Here is an 18,687-nt window from a genome sequence, read left to right as displayed (position 1 = left end):
GGGAGAGAGTCTCGGCTTCCCTGCTTACCTCCCTGGCTGCTCGTTCTCCAGCCTCAACTGCCCCTTCCATGTAGCCACTCCACTGTGTGGCAGTCTCCGTGCCAGCAAAAAAAATCTTATCCACGGGTTGACGAATCACCCTTCAAGGGAACCAAGAGGTCGCAGAGAGTTACTTGGGAAGATGAGCAAGGTAAATGAGCCAACCACTGTCCTCATTTAGTCTGCAGAAGGCACAGAAATTTAGACTGTTCAAAAAAACACCTGTATGCCTCAGCCCAAGGTGAAAGGCCACTTTCTGCTTCCTGGGTCTGCATAGAAGATCCGAACTTTCAAGGCAGGAAGAATCAGGCTGTCAGATCATCAATCTCTAAAAGTGATGCTGACCTTTTCCAAGCCAGCCAGAGCTGGAATATAAGACTATGCATTCAATCCCCAAATCAGATTTCTTTACTGTTTCCTGCTGGTAGTCCATTCTGCTCCCTATCCTGTCCTTCTCAGGGGAGGGGGCTCTCTTTTTGAGAACAGTCACAGACCCAGCTTTGCAGGCATTCCCAGTGTGTGAGGTGGAACTGCAGTGGCAAGTGGGAAGACAGGGAGGTTAACTGTCATTTCTGGCAAAGGAGAGACCTGAGAGATTATATGGTTATGCCTCTTTAAGAAAACACCACCTCTGTACAGTTAGCTTCTCTGAACTTCTCTAGGGACTGGCTGGGGGCAACAAAATGGGTCTCCCCTTAAAAAGAGGGCCTGCCAAAGAGAACCAAAGAAGGGCTGGACTCAATGGACAGGTCTCCCCTCCAGCTTTCTTGGCTTTGACTCCTGCCATGTCCACAGCTAGTTTCATGAACTCTCCCAAGCTGCACGTTCTGCCCACATCCTGATGACCTTCACCTCTACCCACTGGCACTCCTTACCCTGGGCTTTATCTATTCCTTATCTTAGTCCTGTCTTCTAGACTTCTACTTTGAAACCAGAATAAATCTAGTTCCTCAATCCTGCCATTGTTAACAAAGGCAATTTGATTCAAGTAAGAAAAAAGACCAAAGCTCCTGTAAGAAAAAGGTTAACAAATACTTCTTCCTTTTCGGTGGACAAATGTGATCTTGTGTTAACTTTCTAGCTGTTACTCTGGAAACCAGATGAAGGTGTAATGCTACCTGTGGAGGCAACATCACTTATGCTAAAAGTGCCTCTCCACCCCACCCACGTTAGGAAACCATGCAAGCTGGGAAGACTCTGAATGATTTGTAAATACCTGGTACGAGGCTATCACTTTGGGTTTCCCCGAGTGTGGTGTCTCTTGTAACTGAGCAAGTCTTATAAATGAGCAAGTTACTAGACACTATGCTATGAGGCATAGAGATAATGGTTCCCATGAAGCAAAGGGCTTCTAGGTCAAGGTGGACTTCCCCACCCCATGTGGATCTCATTTCCTCACACCTCAACTGTATACAGTGAGAACTCTCCTTCTGAAGAGGACTGTCCCATGCTGCTCTGTTGGCAAGACAGATGTGTTAGATAAACACGTCCAATATCCTTCTGTGTTGACTGGTGCCAAGGAGCCTAAGGCGGTCATATGAGACTGTGAAGCAGAGCTCATGAAGGCCCTTTGGAGGACACTGCAGCTTCCTTCATTCTCACAAGCACCGTTCACATCTGAAATTCTCCCCAGTGTTCTGCTATTGTTCCGTATGCTGACAGTTATTTTTCTACGTACTGACATCCTCATTTTTCTATGGACATCCAGAAATATACAAGTGTTAACTGTGACATAAGAAATTGGGATTTTGACAACTATTTCTAGAATTTCCATTGAACTCTGCATTTCCTTTTAAATTTGGCACAGGTCTTGGATTAACTGGCGTAGTGCTTGGGTCATACCTTCCATACTGAGTCATGATCCCAGGCGGAAAATAGGCCGTGTAGCAGCCCCCAGAGTACTGCTCCTCACACCAGTTCTTCTCTTCATAATGTACTGGCTGTAGTTCATTGGGGGAGAAAATGCCAAAGAGAAAACAAAGCTGAAATGCTGCAAGCCCACAGTATCGTTGCTTTACTTTAACAAAAAGTTTACATTAAGAAAATAAAGAAGATCCTGTTTCTCTAACTCATTTAAGGGGAAGCGGATTCTGAAGTCTTTAGAGCTAAGTGTACAGGAAACCCCATTAACGATTCGGCTGCTCAAATCTCTGGAGTCTCTAATAACAGGTTTACTTCCCCATCTACCAGGCATTATTGCTGAGAAAAGGGTAGGAGGGAGGAGGCAGAAGATGAACAAAGGTCTAAAAAAGGCTTTTTTCCCAACCAGCTTCTCTAAGCTGGACACGTGAATGATGGGAATTCCACCGAAAAGATGTTAATATGAAAGATGTTTCCTAAGGGACATGTGAGAACCTTCTCTAATTTCCCTGGCACATTCAGAAAGTTTTATTATTTGAACAGCTCAGAGATAAACCCCTGAAAGAGCCCCCAGCTATTGGTATTTTTTGTTTGAAAAAGACGTAATTTCATTCTCCTAATTGCTTTCAGTGGTGGACTGCAAGCACTGATATTCCTAAATGAGTTGTGAATCGAGTTCACACACGGAAAAATAAATTAGTATGACTTTGACCTGGGAAGAGATTCTAGATTCAGTCTATCTTGTCAAGTACATACTACTTTGCCTTCACCAACAAATGATGCCATATCTGGAATTTAATTGTGCAGCAGGTAAGTGACACTGGTCGGGGGCAGGACCACTGTTCCGGGAACCCATCTCACGCATTCTTGACATAATGCCTTCAGCTATAGGCTCTGATTACAATTGGCTGCCAGTTATCTAGTGAACATTTAAATAGCCCAAAGGAGTTGCTGTCTCAGAAAATCCAGGCACCTCATATCAGCTTTTAATGACCTTTTGTGACTGCTGAAGTTTATCTTCCAAGTTAAGCATATCCCTTTATACTCTCCTTCATAAGACTGTCAAAAAATCAGCATCTGCTTTGCTTTACCACTTATACTGAACAGAGAAGAACCTGCTAGGGATTAAAGCTGGGAGTTTCTTACATCTAAAGCTTCTTGGGATCCTAGCACTTTCGCATAGAGCTCACAGATTTTCTTCTTCCTATAAAAAAGAGCCAAAAAAAAAAAAAAAAAAAGTTAGGGAAGGAGTAGCTGATGGGTACAGAATAAATCCAGTAAGTTCGAGGGCTTTTGCTCATCAGTCAGATTTGTTACAGAAAAATTCAAATCAATGGCCTTCTGTAACTGCACAAATGAACAGTTCCCTGAATCTCGGCATTCAAATTAGCTTTCAATGCCTCAATACAGTCACTTGAGGATTCAATGGAATTATTATTTTCTCTTTTATATTTTTGCCTCTTTCACTACCTAATCCGATATCTGCTCAAGATAAAAATGGGAAAAATAGATTCAGTTAAGTTTAGCCAGTCTTAGGAACTGATTCCATGTAACTTTTCTGGAATATGTACAATTCAAAAATGGCCCCTTTTATAAGACTAGAGTATAAGTGATGGTGCATTTTAACGATCCTATATTTGTGTTTTAATTACCTACAAACATATAAAGCTCATTTAATCATTTATTTTAATTTTTCATTTTATTCAAAGTTTTACAGAATTGCTAACATTTCCATAAAATAATTACTATACTTCAGTTACAGAAAATACCACAGAAAGAAATATACTTTGAAAGAAATGTAGTTCATCTTAAGGTTTCCAAATATTTGTGAAGGCTAATGCAGCAGCTGGCAAAATAACACACAGTACACAAAGAACAGTGTATTTTAGTGTCAGTAACGCAAACTGACAGCTCTTTAGCAGATATGCTTCATTTTTTTTCATTTTTAAACAATAGCATTTTCAAAAACACATGAAACCAAGATCATATGTTTACAATTTTTAAAAATTAGATTGTACACAGTAGGTTAAAAGAGACAAGTTAGATTGTCATGATTTTGACTATCTGAAATCTACAATTTCAACTGTACTTCTTTCAATATAGAAATAACGTGCTTTATACCAAAGTCTACTTTCTGCTTGTAACTAAAACATTGTACAGTGAGATGGATCCAATTAGTCAAACCTTAAAATTAAAAAAGCTGCAGACAACAGAGGACTGGAAATCCATTTCCATGTCATCTTTTAAGCCTAAGTTATGCTATACTGAAAGTGTCTACAGTCATTTCAGTACAGGAATTTGTCACTTGACAGAATCATCTGTGGACCACAGTATTCCAAACTGTACCTGAGGGATGGACACAATATGCTAATGTTACCTCAAACACAGCCTTTGGTTAGTCTCATAAGTCATTATCTAAATGACTAGCCCAGATCACGGTATTTTCATGTCTGAAAAAACCCGTGGTTGTACTTATGTAAACTCCTTTTGAAATGAAATACATTTTAAACTCACAACTACTTATGGTGAAGTTTTTTAAAAGGTCTAATTTACTAAAATCACCTGTTTTAGAAATTAATGGTTTTATTTCTGGATTTGTTTGCATAGGTTCACACTGATCCAGTTATATACTTTTCCTATTTACTTTTTATAGTTTTTATATAGTTTAAACATTTGAAAATGCTCTAAAATATTTGTTAAGGGATAACAAGCAACTGGAAAAATATTTGCTTAAAAATGTGGCAAAAGATTTGAGTCAAATCTATAAGACAAGTATTAAAAGCTGAAGAGACAAAATTATGCAGTGGGGGAGCTGAAGCTTACTGATAATAAAGAAATAGAGATTGAAGAATATACAATTTTATGTTGCCAATTACATTAGAAAATATTTTAAAGACATGCCCCTAATTTCTCTGAATAATGTGGGATGAAATGTAACCTTATAAATTTATCTAAATGCTCACACTTAAACCATTTATATAACTTCCAGAACATTCACCTCATAGGTATAAAGTCAGGAGGAGGAGGCGGATCATAAACATTGTTTATTGTCACCATTTTCCATGGAAGGTTTCAAGGGAAAGACAAATGCCACTTCTGAGATGATGTCATGCAACATTAGGTAGATATTTAGGTGGATAAATTCCGGGATAGTCAGAGAAGGTTTGGTTTCCTTTAAAGAACTGCTACATTATACATAAAAAGTCATAAGGGAAAGGAAGAACGTGAAGAAGTCTCAAGACTACTGTCTGCCTGTCTGTCTCTCTCAGTCTGATTCAAGCCCCTCATTTCAGAGATGAGGAAGCTGAGGCTCGGGAAGCTGCAGAGATTTACTTGATTTTGCTCAGCTAATTAGCAGGGTAAGGCTCTACCCTTCTGAGTAATCTGCCCATAGTAGGTACTCAATAAATATTTGTTCATTCAAAATTCATCCTCAGTCTAATATGACACCCTCTTTGCCTAGTTTATGAAGAGATGACTGATTCTAACACCTACTTCACAAGGGTGTTATAAGCAATAATTCACACATTTTGAGTTAATGAGAAAATAAAAATATTGGCAATGATTATTCTACAAAAGCTCACCAGTACTTAACTTATTACTATTATTATTATTTCTGAGATAGAGTCTCACTCTGCCACCCAAGCTGAAATGCAGTGGCATGATCATGGCTCACTGCAGCCTCAACCTCCCTGGACTCAGGTGAACCTCTTGACTCAGCCTCCCAAGTAGCTGGGACTACAGGTACATGCCACCATGCCCAGCTAACTTTTCCATTTTTTGTGGAGATGGGGTTTCTCCATGTGGCCCAGGCTGGTCTTCAACTCCTGCGCTTAAGCAATCTGCCTGCCTCAGCCTCCAAAAGTGTTGAAATTACAGGTGTAAGCCTTCCCTTTACAATTAAAATTTTTTGGAAAAGATGTAAGGCAAGGATGTTAAAAACAATGCACTGATTGATTAATTTGGCTCTAAAAATGACAGAACCTAAATGATGGCCAAAAGAGGCCACTGAGCAAATCATCCTGTTGAACTTATTCACTGATTTCTAAATCTGGTTGCTTATCATAATCACCTGAAAAGCTTGTTGAAAAATACAAATACTCGGACCCCACCTCAAACCTACTCAATCACAATCTATAGGTCTTATAAAAATATATTTTCCAAACATTCTTTGAGATATTTTGATGCAGTCAGATCTGGGAACCACTGTTCTTGTCAATGACATATTCAGTCAGAGTTTTGCTTTACAAGAACTTTTGAGAAGTTCAGCCACTGTGTGGAATCATAACCAAATGTCTACCTACAGGCTGGTATTTATTTTACTATTAATAAGGAGGGAAAGCAGGAAATCCAAAAGAAAATGTCAGCTTAGGGTGGTGTAATGAAAAAGTATGCGTTATACGCTACTCCTGGCTTTGTCACAAGCTAGCTGCGATGATTTGAATGTATGTGTCCCTCCAAAATTCAAATGTTGGTACTTAACTTCCAAGGTCATGGTATTAAGAGGTAGGGTCTTTGGGAAAATGATTAAATCAGGAAGATTATGCCCTCATGAATAGATTAGTGCCCCTATAAAAGGGCTGGAGGGAACTAGCTAGGCCCTTTCTGCCCTTCTGCCTTCTTCCATGTGAGGACACCACCTTCATCCCTATTTGTCCTTCCCTCTTCTGCCTTTTCTGCCATGTGAGGGCACCATGAGAAAGTGCACCTATGGAACAGGCCCTCGCCAAATACTGAATTGAATCTGCTGACATCATAATCTTGGACTTCCCAGCCTCTAGAGCTGTGAGAAATAAATTTCTATTCTTCATAAATAACCCAGTTTTCGGCATTTTGTTATAGCATCACAAATGGACTAAGACACCAGCTATGGAGCCTTGAAAAAATCATTCCCCATCACTGGACCCCAAATCCCTCCTCTATGGAGGAAGTAGAGTTTATTTTAACAACCATGAGATACAACAATCTCATGGTTGTTTGAATCTCATGGTTGTTGGGATTCAACCATTTACCACTTAGAGTGAACAGAGAAGAACCTACTAGGGATTAAAGCTGGGAGTTTCTTCCATGTAAAGCTTACATGCAAACCATGAGATTGTTGAATCTCATGGTTGTTCAAATAAACAAATCTGTGTGCACATGCAGGAACTCATTCTGCAGCCTTTCCCCTATGTCTAAAGTCATTAGAGTAACTCCCAAAGCAAGGGCTGCTAATGGGTTAGCTGTTTAATTTTTTAAATTACATTCAGAGAAAAGTCTATATTTTGGTGTATGTATTGGACCTCTTTAAAAGCTAGCAAAGTATTTAGGGCTACCGTGAGGCATCCCTCCAACAGCCAAATAACTCTGATGTTAAAAGGCTTACCTCTCTGGGTGAGATTTTATTTGGACAAAGGATTCCAAAACAAAACAAAACAAATATACCATGACAGAAAGAGAAAAGGAGAAAGAAAGAAGAAGCCACTGTCCTAAAATAAATTTTATCTAGGGAGCTTTCAGATAAGGAAACATCAGAACTGTGTCCCAGATAATAAGTATGAGTACTTTCATGTACACAAGTTGCTACAGGTTAAAACACACTTTTTAGAAAGTCCATGTCAGAGAATCTTAGAAAAGGATTATGGCCTTGCAAGGGGATTCAGATTCAGTTTCTACAGCTTTTTACACAGTGAATATTTTCTGTGACTTTTTCTCCATCCATCTCACTGGGAAATCCTACCTCTTAACCACTGTAAAATAAATACAAACACATAAAATTAAATTTGTATATGCACACAGTCAAGGGATAGGTCAAGATGACTGTAGCAAAATACAAAAGGTTGGTTTGTTGGAATTTTGAGAATATTTGTGAAATATTGTATTTTTCCTCATGTTATTCTACGACTGTCAGTGCAAAAACACAAATAAAGCTAACTTTTAAATCTATTTTTCAGTTATAAATCCTTACCTTACTTCCTTATGAAGCTTAGCAAGTCGATCGGCTTTCCGGGCAAGAATGAAGCTGGAGAGAGAAGTTACATTGAATAATCAGGTTACAGCTGTTTATCTTAAGAGCTACCCTTTCTTTTTGAAGTATTCTTGACCTGTACCTATTCAGCATTAAATGAACTCTATCAGACCCTCTTCCTCTACTAGAGCAAATGCCATGTTGTCTTTGGTCTGCCTATGTGTCCAAAACCCCTGCTAGGCTGTGTTCTCCTACATGACAGGTGACTACCTATTCAGTATTTTACTTCTAAAGTTTAACATGGTTTTTGGCATACAGTAGGAAATCAAATGTTGAATGAATTAATGTTGCACTAAATGATTATTCTGGTAATGACTGTTGCCCTCTGCCAAATACTTTATAAAAGCTGGAAAAACAAATATAAATATGTGTCTGTAGTAGAGGCCATGGTGGGCTCCCCAGGCCTCCCTTTAGGACCAGGCACTCCTTACTCTTTAGCTCACAGCTGAAACCTTCACCAGTAATTGGACGGGGCAGCAGAGAATGCCTCGCTCAAGGTGCCACCCCTCCCCAGAGTTGTTCCGATCTAGGCTGTTGAAGACAACTCTGAAAAGCCACCCAGCTCCAGAACTTCCAAGGAGGCCTTCGTTGGGACAACACTGGAGCTCAAGTCCTGCTTCATCCTTCTGCCATAGGTGGTCATCCTCAGAGCACTGTCCAATGAATCTCTAGCACCTGAATCTCCAGCTCTGATGAGTCAGCTTCCCTGGAAACTGACCTAATATAGTCCTCAAATAAAGTAACTCAATAAAACTCAATTGTAACCTGTCTGCTCCCCTTTAATCAAATAGATTCTATTTATTATACTCATATTACTAACTGCATGTATATTTGAAAGAACTGAATTGTGACATGAAGTCCTTAGTTATCCTATTATAAGAAAGCTTTCAAAAATCCAAATGAGCTAAAGGACAATGAAATTACTTTCCCATTAAAAAAGTTTTAAATTTGTATTTCTTTTATTCAAGACCAAAAGGACAAGTTGATCAGTGCAAAAAAAAAGATACTTCCCTCTCTCACTACCCGCAAATTAAAGTGTTTCGCAAATTGGATTGGCAGTTCCTTTACAACTGTTATTTGAGATCAGACTGAGAAGCAAAGATGTATGTTAATGCAGAGAACAGTAATTCAGAGAAAGCTGTGGACTATTTAGGAAATTTGAACTATTGAACTTAATGGGATATAGTCATAATTTTGTATGATTTAACACCTTAAGTTACAGCTTATTATTAATTATTTTAGTTAGATTTTGGGCTTCTGCAAGAATCAGTAAGTTTAGATGTGTGTAGCATTTTTTAATCAATATCTGATAAAAGATTAAATGATTTATCTGTAAACATTAGTCAACTAGTCTTGTGTACTTTTTACAATTCCCTTCCTAAAGGGCAGTTAGTGTTGGTTATTTCTGTGAAGTCTCAAGTCATGAATGAAATAATCTCTGATCTAATCCCAACTATGGATAAATAAGCTTTAACTTACTTTGGTGTTTTACTGAGGAAATTAAATATGCTGGCTTCATGTTGGAAACATTTCACAGTTTTAAAGTACACAGTCCTTTCTAGTTTCCAAAAGGTTATTACAAACACAGTGCTGGGCAATTACCACCCCTATCTTCAAGGTTTTCGTGGCTACGGCCATGAGCAAAGAGCTGGGTAGGGGCAAGTATCCAGATAAAAGGGATTAGAATATCACTTTATAGAAATCACCTAAATAACTCCCTTAACCCCTGGAAGGTTATTTGAGCCCTGAATAACCTAGTTACTAATAAAGCTGAAGAAAGTCCGAAAGCACTGTACACATAAAAACTTGCACCCACAACCAGTGCTCAGTAAATGGTAGCTTTAATTTTTAACACCTCATCGCCGAGTTAAGAAACAGATTGTTTTGCTATTCGTCAGTTTCCAAGGAAACTCTTTTCTTCTATACTTGGTCCTCTCTAACCAATTATTATTATTATTTCATATTTGTTTTAGCCCCACTGTCCACAGAACACAACTGTTTAACATTTTCCTTTTATACTATTTATCTTAAGTAAAATTGTTAAAATATTGAGTTTCATTTTCAAATAAAAAGAAAGCACCAAAGGGCAGAAGACATCACTACATCTAACTTCCAAGGCAAGAGAAACATCAATGCTCTTCCATTCATAGTCGGATTGGTCTTAACTGACATTCTCCTGAAACCTGTACCTGAATCTCCTGCTTTTCTCTGGCATATAGAAGGTGATGTCAAACCACCCAAACAATCTATATCCTTTCTTGCCCAATGGAGTTAAAGAGGATGTGTTATTCCAATGGTCATTATGTTGTAAGCACCTGCCTTTCTCAGGGAGGCTGGTGTATTTCTTACGTGTTACAATGAGAGAAGTGGTTATAAGATGTCTCATTAGTAACCCAGTAGCACAACCTGCTTTCTAAGTCCCCTGGGACGTGGGTCTGCTCCTTTTGTCTTTGTAATTTTCCTTTAATGTCATGATGTGTATGAGCTCACCTTTCCTTTTGAGCAAGAGGTAAGCATTTCCCAGGGGTAAAGGGGAAACCACTGGTTTCTGAGAGTCACTTGATTGTCACTGAAGCTATGTTCTTTTGTTACAGCGTGGTAGAATAAATCACCTTTTATTTGTATAGTTTTTGAGGAGGCCAAAAGGGAGGAGGCAACAGGGAGGCAGTGGAACTCCTTAGCAATTCCTTTGTGGAGATCCCACTTCCTTCTCTGGACCCCCACCCCTCACCACGTAGGGCAGCTGTGTGCAAGAATGGGAAGAGGGGAAGAGCTCTCATTTTCCCTACACAGAACCAGGCTCTGGACCATCTGCACACTTCGGAGGTTAAGTGAAGCACCACTGGTGAAGGATAACTAGAGTGACCCACCAGAAAAACTGCCATGCCATCCACTCAAGGCCTGGCTCAACTCTGAACTGTGCCTCTTAATTGGTCAGCTATCTTATGTCTCAGGGTAATAACTAATATTTGCTATGTAGCAGATATCTGGAATGGAGAAAAAGATAAAACCCAGAAACCCTGCATTTAGATTTTTTTTATAGGATAAAGCAGTTAGTTCTAATTTCAGAATGGCTGTGGATATTCTGCCTCTAGGCAGGATTGGCTGTCATATTGCTTGCCTAGCTGTTTGTTTTTTTTTTTTTTTTTTTCACTCCATCCTCAACATGTAAGTGTTATGAGAGAAAGAAATACATGGGCACAAGTTCAAAATGGTGCCAATTTTAGTAAAGTTTCCCAGTATTCTTGTGCCATACATAACACATTACTGTAATATTTTAATACGTGGAAACATTATATATTTTGATAGCATTATTCATCATTGCTTGAGCTTAATTCCAAAGTAATATGTTTTGACAGCATCCACACCAATACATCAATACAATTTGGAAAATGCAGAACAGCCAGCTTTAACTTACCCCATGATGGCAGGCAGTGAGCCGTCTGGCTTGGTGTCATCCAAGGTTATTGAAATTGGAGCCTGTTCATCCTCAATGATCATACAACCACAATAATCTTAATCAGGAGAAAATCAATGGGAGATCAAGACCAAGCTCATCAGAGATACTCATAATACATAAATATACATAAACTATTTTTTAAGAGAAAGGCAAATCTTAAACTCTTGGTCTTGGCCCCATCCCTAGATGCTATGTCTTGTTAAATATACACACTGAATATATAAGGATGTCTATTCACCCACAGACAGAAAATGACCTATCTCCATCACCTTTACTTAAAGGGCTTATGACCAACCAATGCATGACAAAAATGGTAAGATGACCCTGGCTCCTAGCATATATGAGGAAAGAGAAGGGATGCGTTGGAAAGAACCACACCAACAATCCAGTGAAGAGGCAGAAGAGAATTTGATGAGTATAAGCAGAATGCTTATCAACAGTAGCCACCATATCTGGGGAGCTTTCTAAGTCGGAGACCCCACCTCATTTAATTCTCACAACACCTTAATGGTAGGTATTATTGTCAGCACTTTACACCTACAGACTGATGCTAGCAAGCAAGTGAAGTCCTGGAATGTGCGACTTCAATGCACTGCTCTTTCCATGGTGACTGCTGACCTCACTCTGTTCATAAAAAGTAAGCAGCAGGACAGATGTCAGGAGCCAGGGCAATGGTGGCCTTATGAATGATATCATCTCCTTGTTCCCTCCCATTGCCAACAAATGCTCTTGGGGTCATTATGTGTGGCCAGGGATATGAGGAAATTGTCAGACCAAGATTTCTAATCCTTTTTATATCAATTTGAAAATACTTTTTTTTTCTGTTCAGGACCTTCAGTTCAATAATTCTAAAAGAGTATCATTTCTTCATATAATACAGATTAAACATGAATAATAGCAGCCTACCCTTCTTCTTCCAGAAAGCCTCCCTGTAATACATCATACACTTAATGACAGCTCCCATTGGAAGACGCTGAATTAACTGGTTCCTCTCCGGTGGAAGCTCTGGTCTGAAGTGAATTTTGGCCGTCAAAGTCGGGGGAATCGCACTAATTACGTATTTGCACTAAAACACACACAAGCAAATATTACCGCAGAAGTCTTTGTAGAAGGCATGAAAAATCATCTTTATCACTTTTAAACAGCATTGAGCAATAAATACATACAAAATGAGAAAATGAGGCAACTGTGAGACAACAAAACAGATCAAGGTAGGTCAACCAAGGCTGGTAATTTGGAAGATTGAGGCAGAAACATGTCAGCACTAATTATGCACTGCTTGAATTATATATGATTAGAAGCTACAGAAGACACAAGGCCTATGTATTATATGCTCCTTTTGACTAAACTGAGTTACCTCATAATGTTCATGGTTCAATGTCTCTATGATGACATTGTCACTTGACTGGTCAACATGAGTGACAGGACAGTTCAGCTTCACTCGGTGCCCGAGGCGGTCCATTATCCGTTCGCTCACTTGACCAGATCCACCTACAAACTTCCGTTCCTACAGGAGGAGGTAGGTAGGAAAGGAAACGTTATGAAAGCCCAAGGAAGGAAAATCCTGTTTGCTACTGATTAGAAAACCTCTAGAAAGTCATAGGCCACACCTCCAATGTTCACACATTTAACTGTCAGAAGAATTCATCAGGATAGAGGCAGAGTTGGCCAAGACAATTCAATGCTCATTCCCTGCACAGCTTCCAGCAAGGAAAAGCCATTGCAAGTTTATGAAAATCACAGAACGAGAAGAAATGCTCCACTATGCCAATGCTGCCCTGACCAATTGGGAATACCAGCAAGTCTGTGGGCTTCAAATGCCCAAAGAGTGCAGGGTGTGGACGGAGCCCTGGGAAGGGGAGGGCACTGTGCTTATCCCACAGGATGAGGTTTCTAATTTCCTTTGATTCCTCTCGTTCTGGGCTGAGGTTTTCCAGGCAGGTAAGGATGCAGATAGTGTCATATTATAGACAAAGTTACAAGGTGCTTTTAGGGATAGTCATGTCCTACTAGTCACCACCAAATGATGTTTCTAAGAATTGGAAGATGGGCCAGGTGAGGTGGCTCACATCTGTAGTTCCAGGATTTTGGGAGGCCAAAGCAGGTGGATCACCTGAGGTCAGGAGTTCGAGACCAGCTTGGCCAACATGGTAAAACCCCATCTCTACTCAAACTACAAAAATTAGCCAGGCGTGGTGGCACATGCCTGTAATCCTAGCTACTTGGGAGGCAGAGGCAAGAGAATCAATTGAACCCAGGAGGCAGAGGTTGTGGTGAGCTGAGATTGTGCCACTGTACACTGCACTCCAGCATGGGCAACAGAGCCAGACTCCATCTCAGAAAAAAAAAAAAAAAAAAAAAAAAAAAAAAAAAAAAATTGGAATATCAGATCTTGAGTAACTTTTTACAAAACTATCTGTAAGTTTCAAGGCGAAGGCAGAGGGTGAAGGCTAAGCATCTGCTTGTTTCTTTAGATATTGTTAAATCGTTCTTTCGGGCAGCCCTCGAGCACCAGAAGTGCTCTACTCGCTGCCTTCTATGATCACCATGGAAATGTTTTCAGCTTAATCTAAGTAGGTAAGTCCTTAACACAATGCTTTTGGTAAGAACCAGGGGGATATTTTTAGCCTATCATAGAAGATTCTTTAAATGGTTAGAAGTGCACAGCCCACCAGTTAACAGATTCTTCAATCATGCTCCTCCAGAAAAATTCATAAACAGTCATACAGTGATTTTTCCACTTTTGTAACTGGCTACTCTTTTAATGACACCACCAAAATTCTTTATAAAAAATATTCCTGGCTAGGCATGGTGGCTCATGCCTGTGATCCTAGCACTTTGAGAGGCTGAGGTGGGAGGACTGCTTGAGCCCAGGAGGTGAAGACAAGCATAGGCAACAAAGTGAGACCCTGTCTCAAAATTTAAATTTTAAAAAAGGGGGAAAAAAATCTCAGAGTGGTTCAGACCTAAATTCATGATTCGTCCTTCCTCAAGAAACCTGTACCATTTACCTTATAATCTGGTCTATGTTTTCTAAGAGTTACTTTTAGTGTGGTGGACAGATCAGGAACTGTTTCTGTCTTGTTCACGGTTCACCCCTCCAGGTCTAGTATTTGTTGAATTAAATTACATGGTAAGTCTAAGTTCTTTATAAAAATGTTGTAATCATGGTTTGAGATTAATCATCTGAATCATACTTTCCAAAAGGTCATGTAGAATTTGGCTAGAAGTATCCTGGCTCCTCTGAATGAAGGACACAAATATCAAATATGAATAAAAATACCTCAGAAAGTAAAATACTGGCTAAAAGAAATAAGTTAGCATTTCTGCCTGTAAGTAAAGACACTTAAAAAATGCAAGTGTCCTGCATTCGCCAAAGCTAAGGGTCAAATGGGCAGTAACTCTTGGTGTCACAAGAACTTGGGGATTTCCGGTGATCTCCTCAGGAGAGGTATAATTCACTTGGCAGAGAAAAACTCCACCTTGTACTATGCACTCATAATTCTGGAACTCAGAGAACCTAAGTTAGAAGCAAATTACTGCTAATTAAACCTCATACCATCCAAGTATAACATTTCTAGAACAGAGATACCCATTCTCTTTGGATAACATAAATGGTTGAAACAGAGAATCTCAGAATCTGGGGAATTAGGATTCTGGCTTCGCCACTGGTTTGCCATGTGTCCAGCCAATGAGCCAAATGAGTTCATTCATTTATTAATAAAGGAAATGATATGGAAACTGGGCAAAAGCGAGTGGGCGGCAAAAGTGAAGAATCCAAAAGGCAGAATTTACTATTGCAAGAGAGGCCATAATCACTTGTGTGAATTAGAAGGAAGAACAGTAACTTCCATTCTGTAACAGTTACCATAAAAGAATAACTCAGATAAACAGATAGGACAGAAGGCTTATGTCTGGAACAGAGATGACTTTAAGTATCATAACTGCACAATTTCTAGAATTTTTTGGAAATTACTTAATATTAGGAATTTAGCTTCTACTACATAAGCAGCCTAATTTGACCTGCCATCAAAAGGAAGGAACTTAATTCCCAAAAACTAACTAATTCAAAATGAAACATTCTTTATCTGAGAACTCCTTTTTAGGAATGACAAAAGGAAATGAGAAACTGGTTCCTTTTTTCCAGAAAAGATTTTGAGATCATTTCACACTGCTAATTATTCATGTTTTAAAATACTGCAGCAATTATTAAAGATGCTGCCCTGGGAGAAAGCAAAATCCGAGATGAAGCGCTTGTTTCAGAACAGACACACACACCATACCTGGCCGCCATTGGTGACAGAGAATATCCGAGTGGTGCCACCGCACTGCTTCACATACCATAGAAACCATAGAACTGACACTTCGTGGGGCTCAGAAGTCACATTGATATTCACAAAAAGAGAAGCAAAACGCCTAGCAGTCCTGTTCACAGAACAAAAGTGGAAGTCAGGTGTCAAGATGTACAGGAATCAGAGAATGTCATGTTTTTAAAACACTATTTGGTGTGTTCAGAAAGTATTTCTATTGTAATTGGGAAAAAAAACCCTCAAAGATTCAATTTCTGAAAGAATGCGTTTTATAACTCTTGAGGAAACTAAAGTTTTCTCCTGCTATTAAGAAATTATGAGTTCGCCCCAAAATATGCTAATCTAGGTTCTCTTTAAGGGTCAATATGCTTGTTTTAACACCCATCCTCTCCTCTCCATCTTCATTGCCATAGCCCTGGTCCAGGCTACCAATATGTCCAGGTGGCTCCTACTTGGTCATCCTATATCACCTCTTGTATCCTCCACACTACAGCCAATGAGGTCTTTTAAAAGTGTCAAACTCAAAAAACCCTCTGCTTAAAACCCTTCAATGACCTTCAATGGAGAAAGGACAAATCTTGAATGTGGCTGATAGATCCTGCACTATCAGCCTCTAGACTGGTCCTCCAAACTCCCCTTACACCACTTGCTCTTGTCATCACTATGGTCCAGCTATACTGTTCAATCAGTTGCTCAAACATGCCAACATGCTTCTCACTTCAAGGCCTTCACAGAAGCTCCTCCCTGCCCCCTCTGCCTAGCTGATTCCATCGCTGTGTATCATCCACTCGTCCTGTCCCCCCACTCCCCTGCAAACTTTGGGTTATTCTTGAAAGATACGATTCTCCACACATCATCCAACCTTTCCTGTCTCTTTGCGTACCTGTGGGTAATTTCTGGAAGGCAGCATCCTGCCATACACCATTGACTCTTCCTGTCTACCTGCTACTCCTCTGTTCATTTCTGGATGGTACCACTGCCCCCAAAACATACACCTTTCCCTATCTCCCTTCAGCAGTTGTGTCTCATTCCTAGAAGACAATACCCCTGCAAACACATTTTCTATCTTCTCATGTTCCCACTGTCTCTGAGAGTCATGCCTAGTAGGTATCATCTGCCTACACCACTCAATCTTCCTATCACCACCCTAATACTATGGGTGATTTTAGGATATCATTACCTCCCCATGCCCACCACCCCCCAAAAAAATTCAACCTTCACCATCTCTTCTAGAGCTTGTGTCACATTCATGGAAGTTCTAATTTCCCCAATACTGTCCAATCTCCTCAATCTCCCCCTTGCACCTATGGGCCATTACTGGAAGATATCATCACCGCCACACCATCTACTCTTGCTGCCTCCCCTCTAAACCTATGGCTAATTCCTGGAATATACCATATACCAACACCATCCAATCATAATGTCTCCCCTCAAGCCCTCGTGGCTCATTCCTGGAAGATGTATCTTGCTACAACATTCCTGTATTCCTGTCTCCCCCAGTCCCTGCTATGTCATTCCTGAATACCACCCTCCCACAACATCCATTCTTCCTGCCTCTCCCTACCACTACCCGTGTGGTTCATTCCTAGAAGATACTATCTCTCTAAACCCCTCCCCAAATTCTGTAGTTCATTACTGGAACATACCATCTCTTCTACTGTATCCATCCTTCCTATCTACCTTCTGCCCTGTGGATCATTCCTGTAAAATAACATTCAGTCAAACCATTTTTACCCTACCAGTCTTCTCCCGACCCCAGTGGGTCTTTCCTGGAAGATACCATGCCCCCCCACGACCCCACCAGTGTGGCTCAATCCTGGAAGATATCATCCTGCCGCACCATCCTGTCTCCCCCATCCCTCTGGGTCATTGCTGTAAGTTACCTCCATCCACAACGTCTACCCTTCAATTTTCCCCCATGACCCTGTGGGTCATTCCTGGAAGATTTCATTCCATCAAATCATCTACCCTGTCTTCTCCCACACCTGTGGCTCATTCCCATAAGATATGTCTTACCACACCAGTCAGGCTTCCTGTCTCTCCCCTCTTCCTCTGGGTCATTCTCGAATGATATCATCCCAGCCAACATCCACCTTTCTTATCTCTTTCTGCCACCGTAAGTGTGGCTCATTTCTGGCACATACCATTTTGACACACCATGCAACCGTCCTATTTCTCCACTATTCTTCTGGGTCATTTTGGTACCACTCCCTCACAAAACATCTACCCTTCCCTGTTTCCCCCCAGAAACTTAGTCACATTCCTGAAAGAGCCCCCTCAACACTATCCACCCTGCCCTATTTCCTGCTACCCCTGAGGGTTATCATGGAAGATATCATTTCCCCTACCATCATTCATCTTACTCTCCCAACCTTGTGCGTCACACCTGGAAAATATCATCTTGCCTCACCTTCCCCACTTCCTGTCGCCCCCACCCTTCTGTCATTACTGGAATTTATTCCCCACAACATCCACCCGTATTATCTCCCCCCAACCTTTTGAATTGTTCCAGGAAAATACCATGTCCCTAGTTAGGTCAACATTCCCTGTATCCCCTTAGCCCATATGCGTCATTTCTTGAAAATATATCCTGCCACGCCATTCATGATTCCTAACTCCCTACGAACCCCTTTGGTTCATTCCTATATGATATCATCCCCAGTATCCACCCTTCCTGTCTGCCCCCACCACTACCCTTTTGGCACATTCCTGGAAGATACCATCTGCCTAAACTTATTTCCCTGACTTCTGCGGGTCATTCCCAGAAGATACCATCCACATACACCCTGACTGTCTCCCACCCCCACCACTGCCACTGTGGCTCATTCCTGGAAGATACCATCTGCTTAAACTTATTTCCCTGACTTCTGTGGGTCATTCCTGGAAGATACCATCCTGCCATTCAACTATCACATCTCCCCTCTACCACTCTGGGTCATTTGGGGATACTACTCCCTCACCAAAACATTTACCCTTTCCTGCCTCCCTGCATTGCCTGCGTCATATTCCTG

The 18,687-nt window shown here is 40.5% G+C and overlaps 1 protein-coding gene across 1 annotated transcript in view; it reads right to left on the bottom strand.

Annotated features, from left to right (window-relative positions):
* MAOA (monoamine oxidase A) overlaps positions 1-18,687 on the bottom strand; it is a 78,127-nt gene that overhangs the window by 3,139 nt on the left and 56,301 nt on the right. The window contains exons 6-13 of the mRNA XM_003939589.4: positions 15,650-15,791; positions 12,724-12,873; positions 12,273-12,432; positions 11,325-11,421; positions 7,847-7,900; positions 3,046-3,103; positions 1,882-1,979; positions 29-140 (exon numbers count right to left, since the gene is read on the bottom strand). Of these exons, the coding sequence (XP_003939638.1) occupies positions 29-140; positions 1,882-1,979; positions 3,046-3,103; positions 7,847-7,900; positions 11,325-11,421; positions 12,273-12,432; positions 12,724-12,873; positions 15,650-15,791 (871 nt within the window). The remainder of the gene's footprint in view (positions 1-28; positions 141-1,881; positions 1,980-3,045; positions 3,104-7,846; positions 7,901-11,324; positions 11,422-12,272; positions 12,433-12,723; positions 12,874-15,649; positions 15,792-18,687) is intronic.

This window comes from Saimiri boliviensis, chromosome X (assembly GCF_048565385.1).
Source record: "Saimiri boliviensis isolate mSaiBol1 chromosome X, mSaiBol1.pri, whole genome shotgun sequence".
NCBI classification, from domain to species: Eukaryota; Metazoa; Chordata; class Mammalia; order Primates; family Cebidae; genus Saimiri; species Saimiri boliviensis.
Note: the sequence above shows the minus strand (reverse complement) of the source record. Positions and strands in the feature narration are given on the sequence as shown.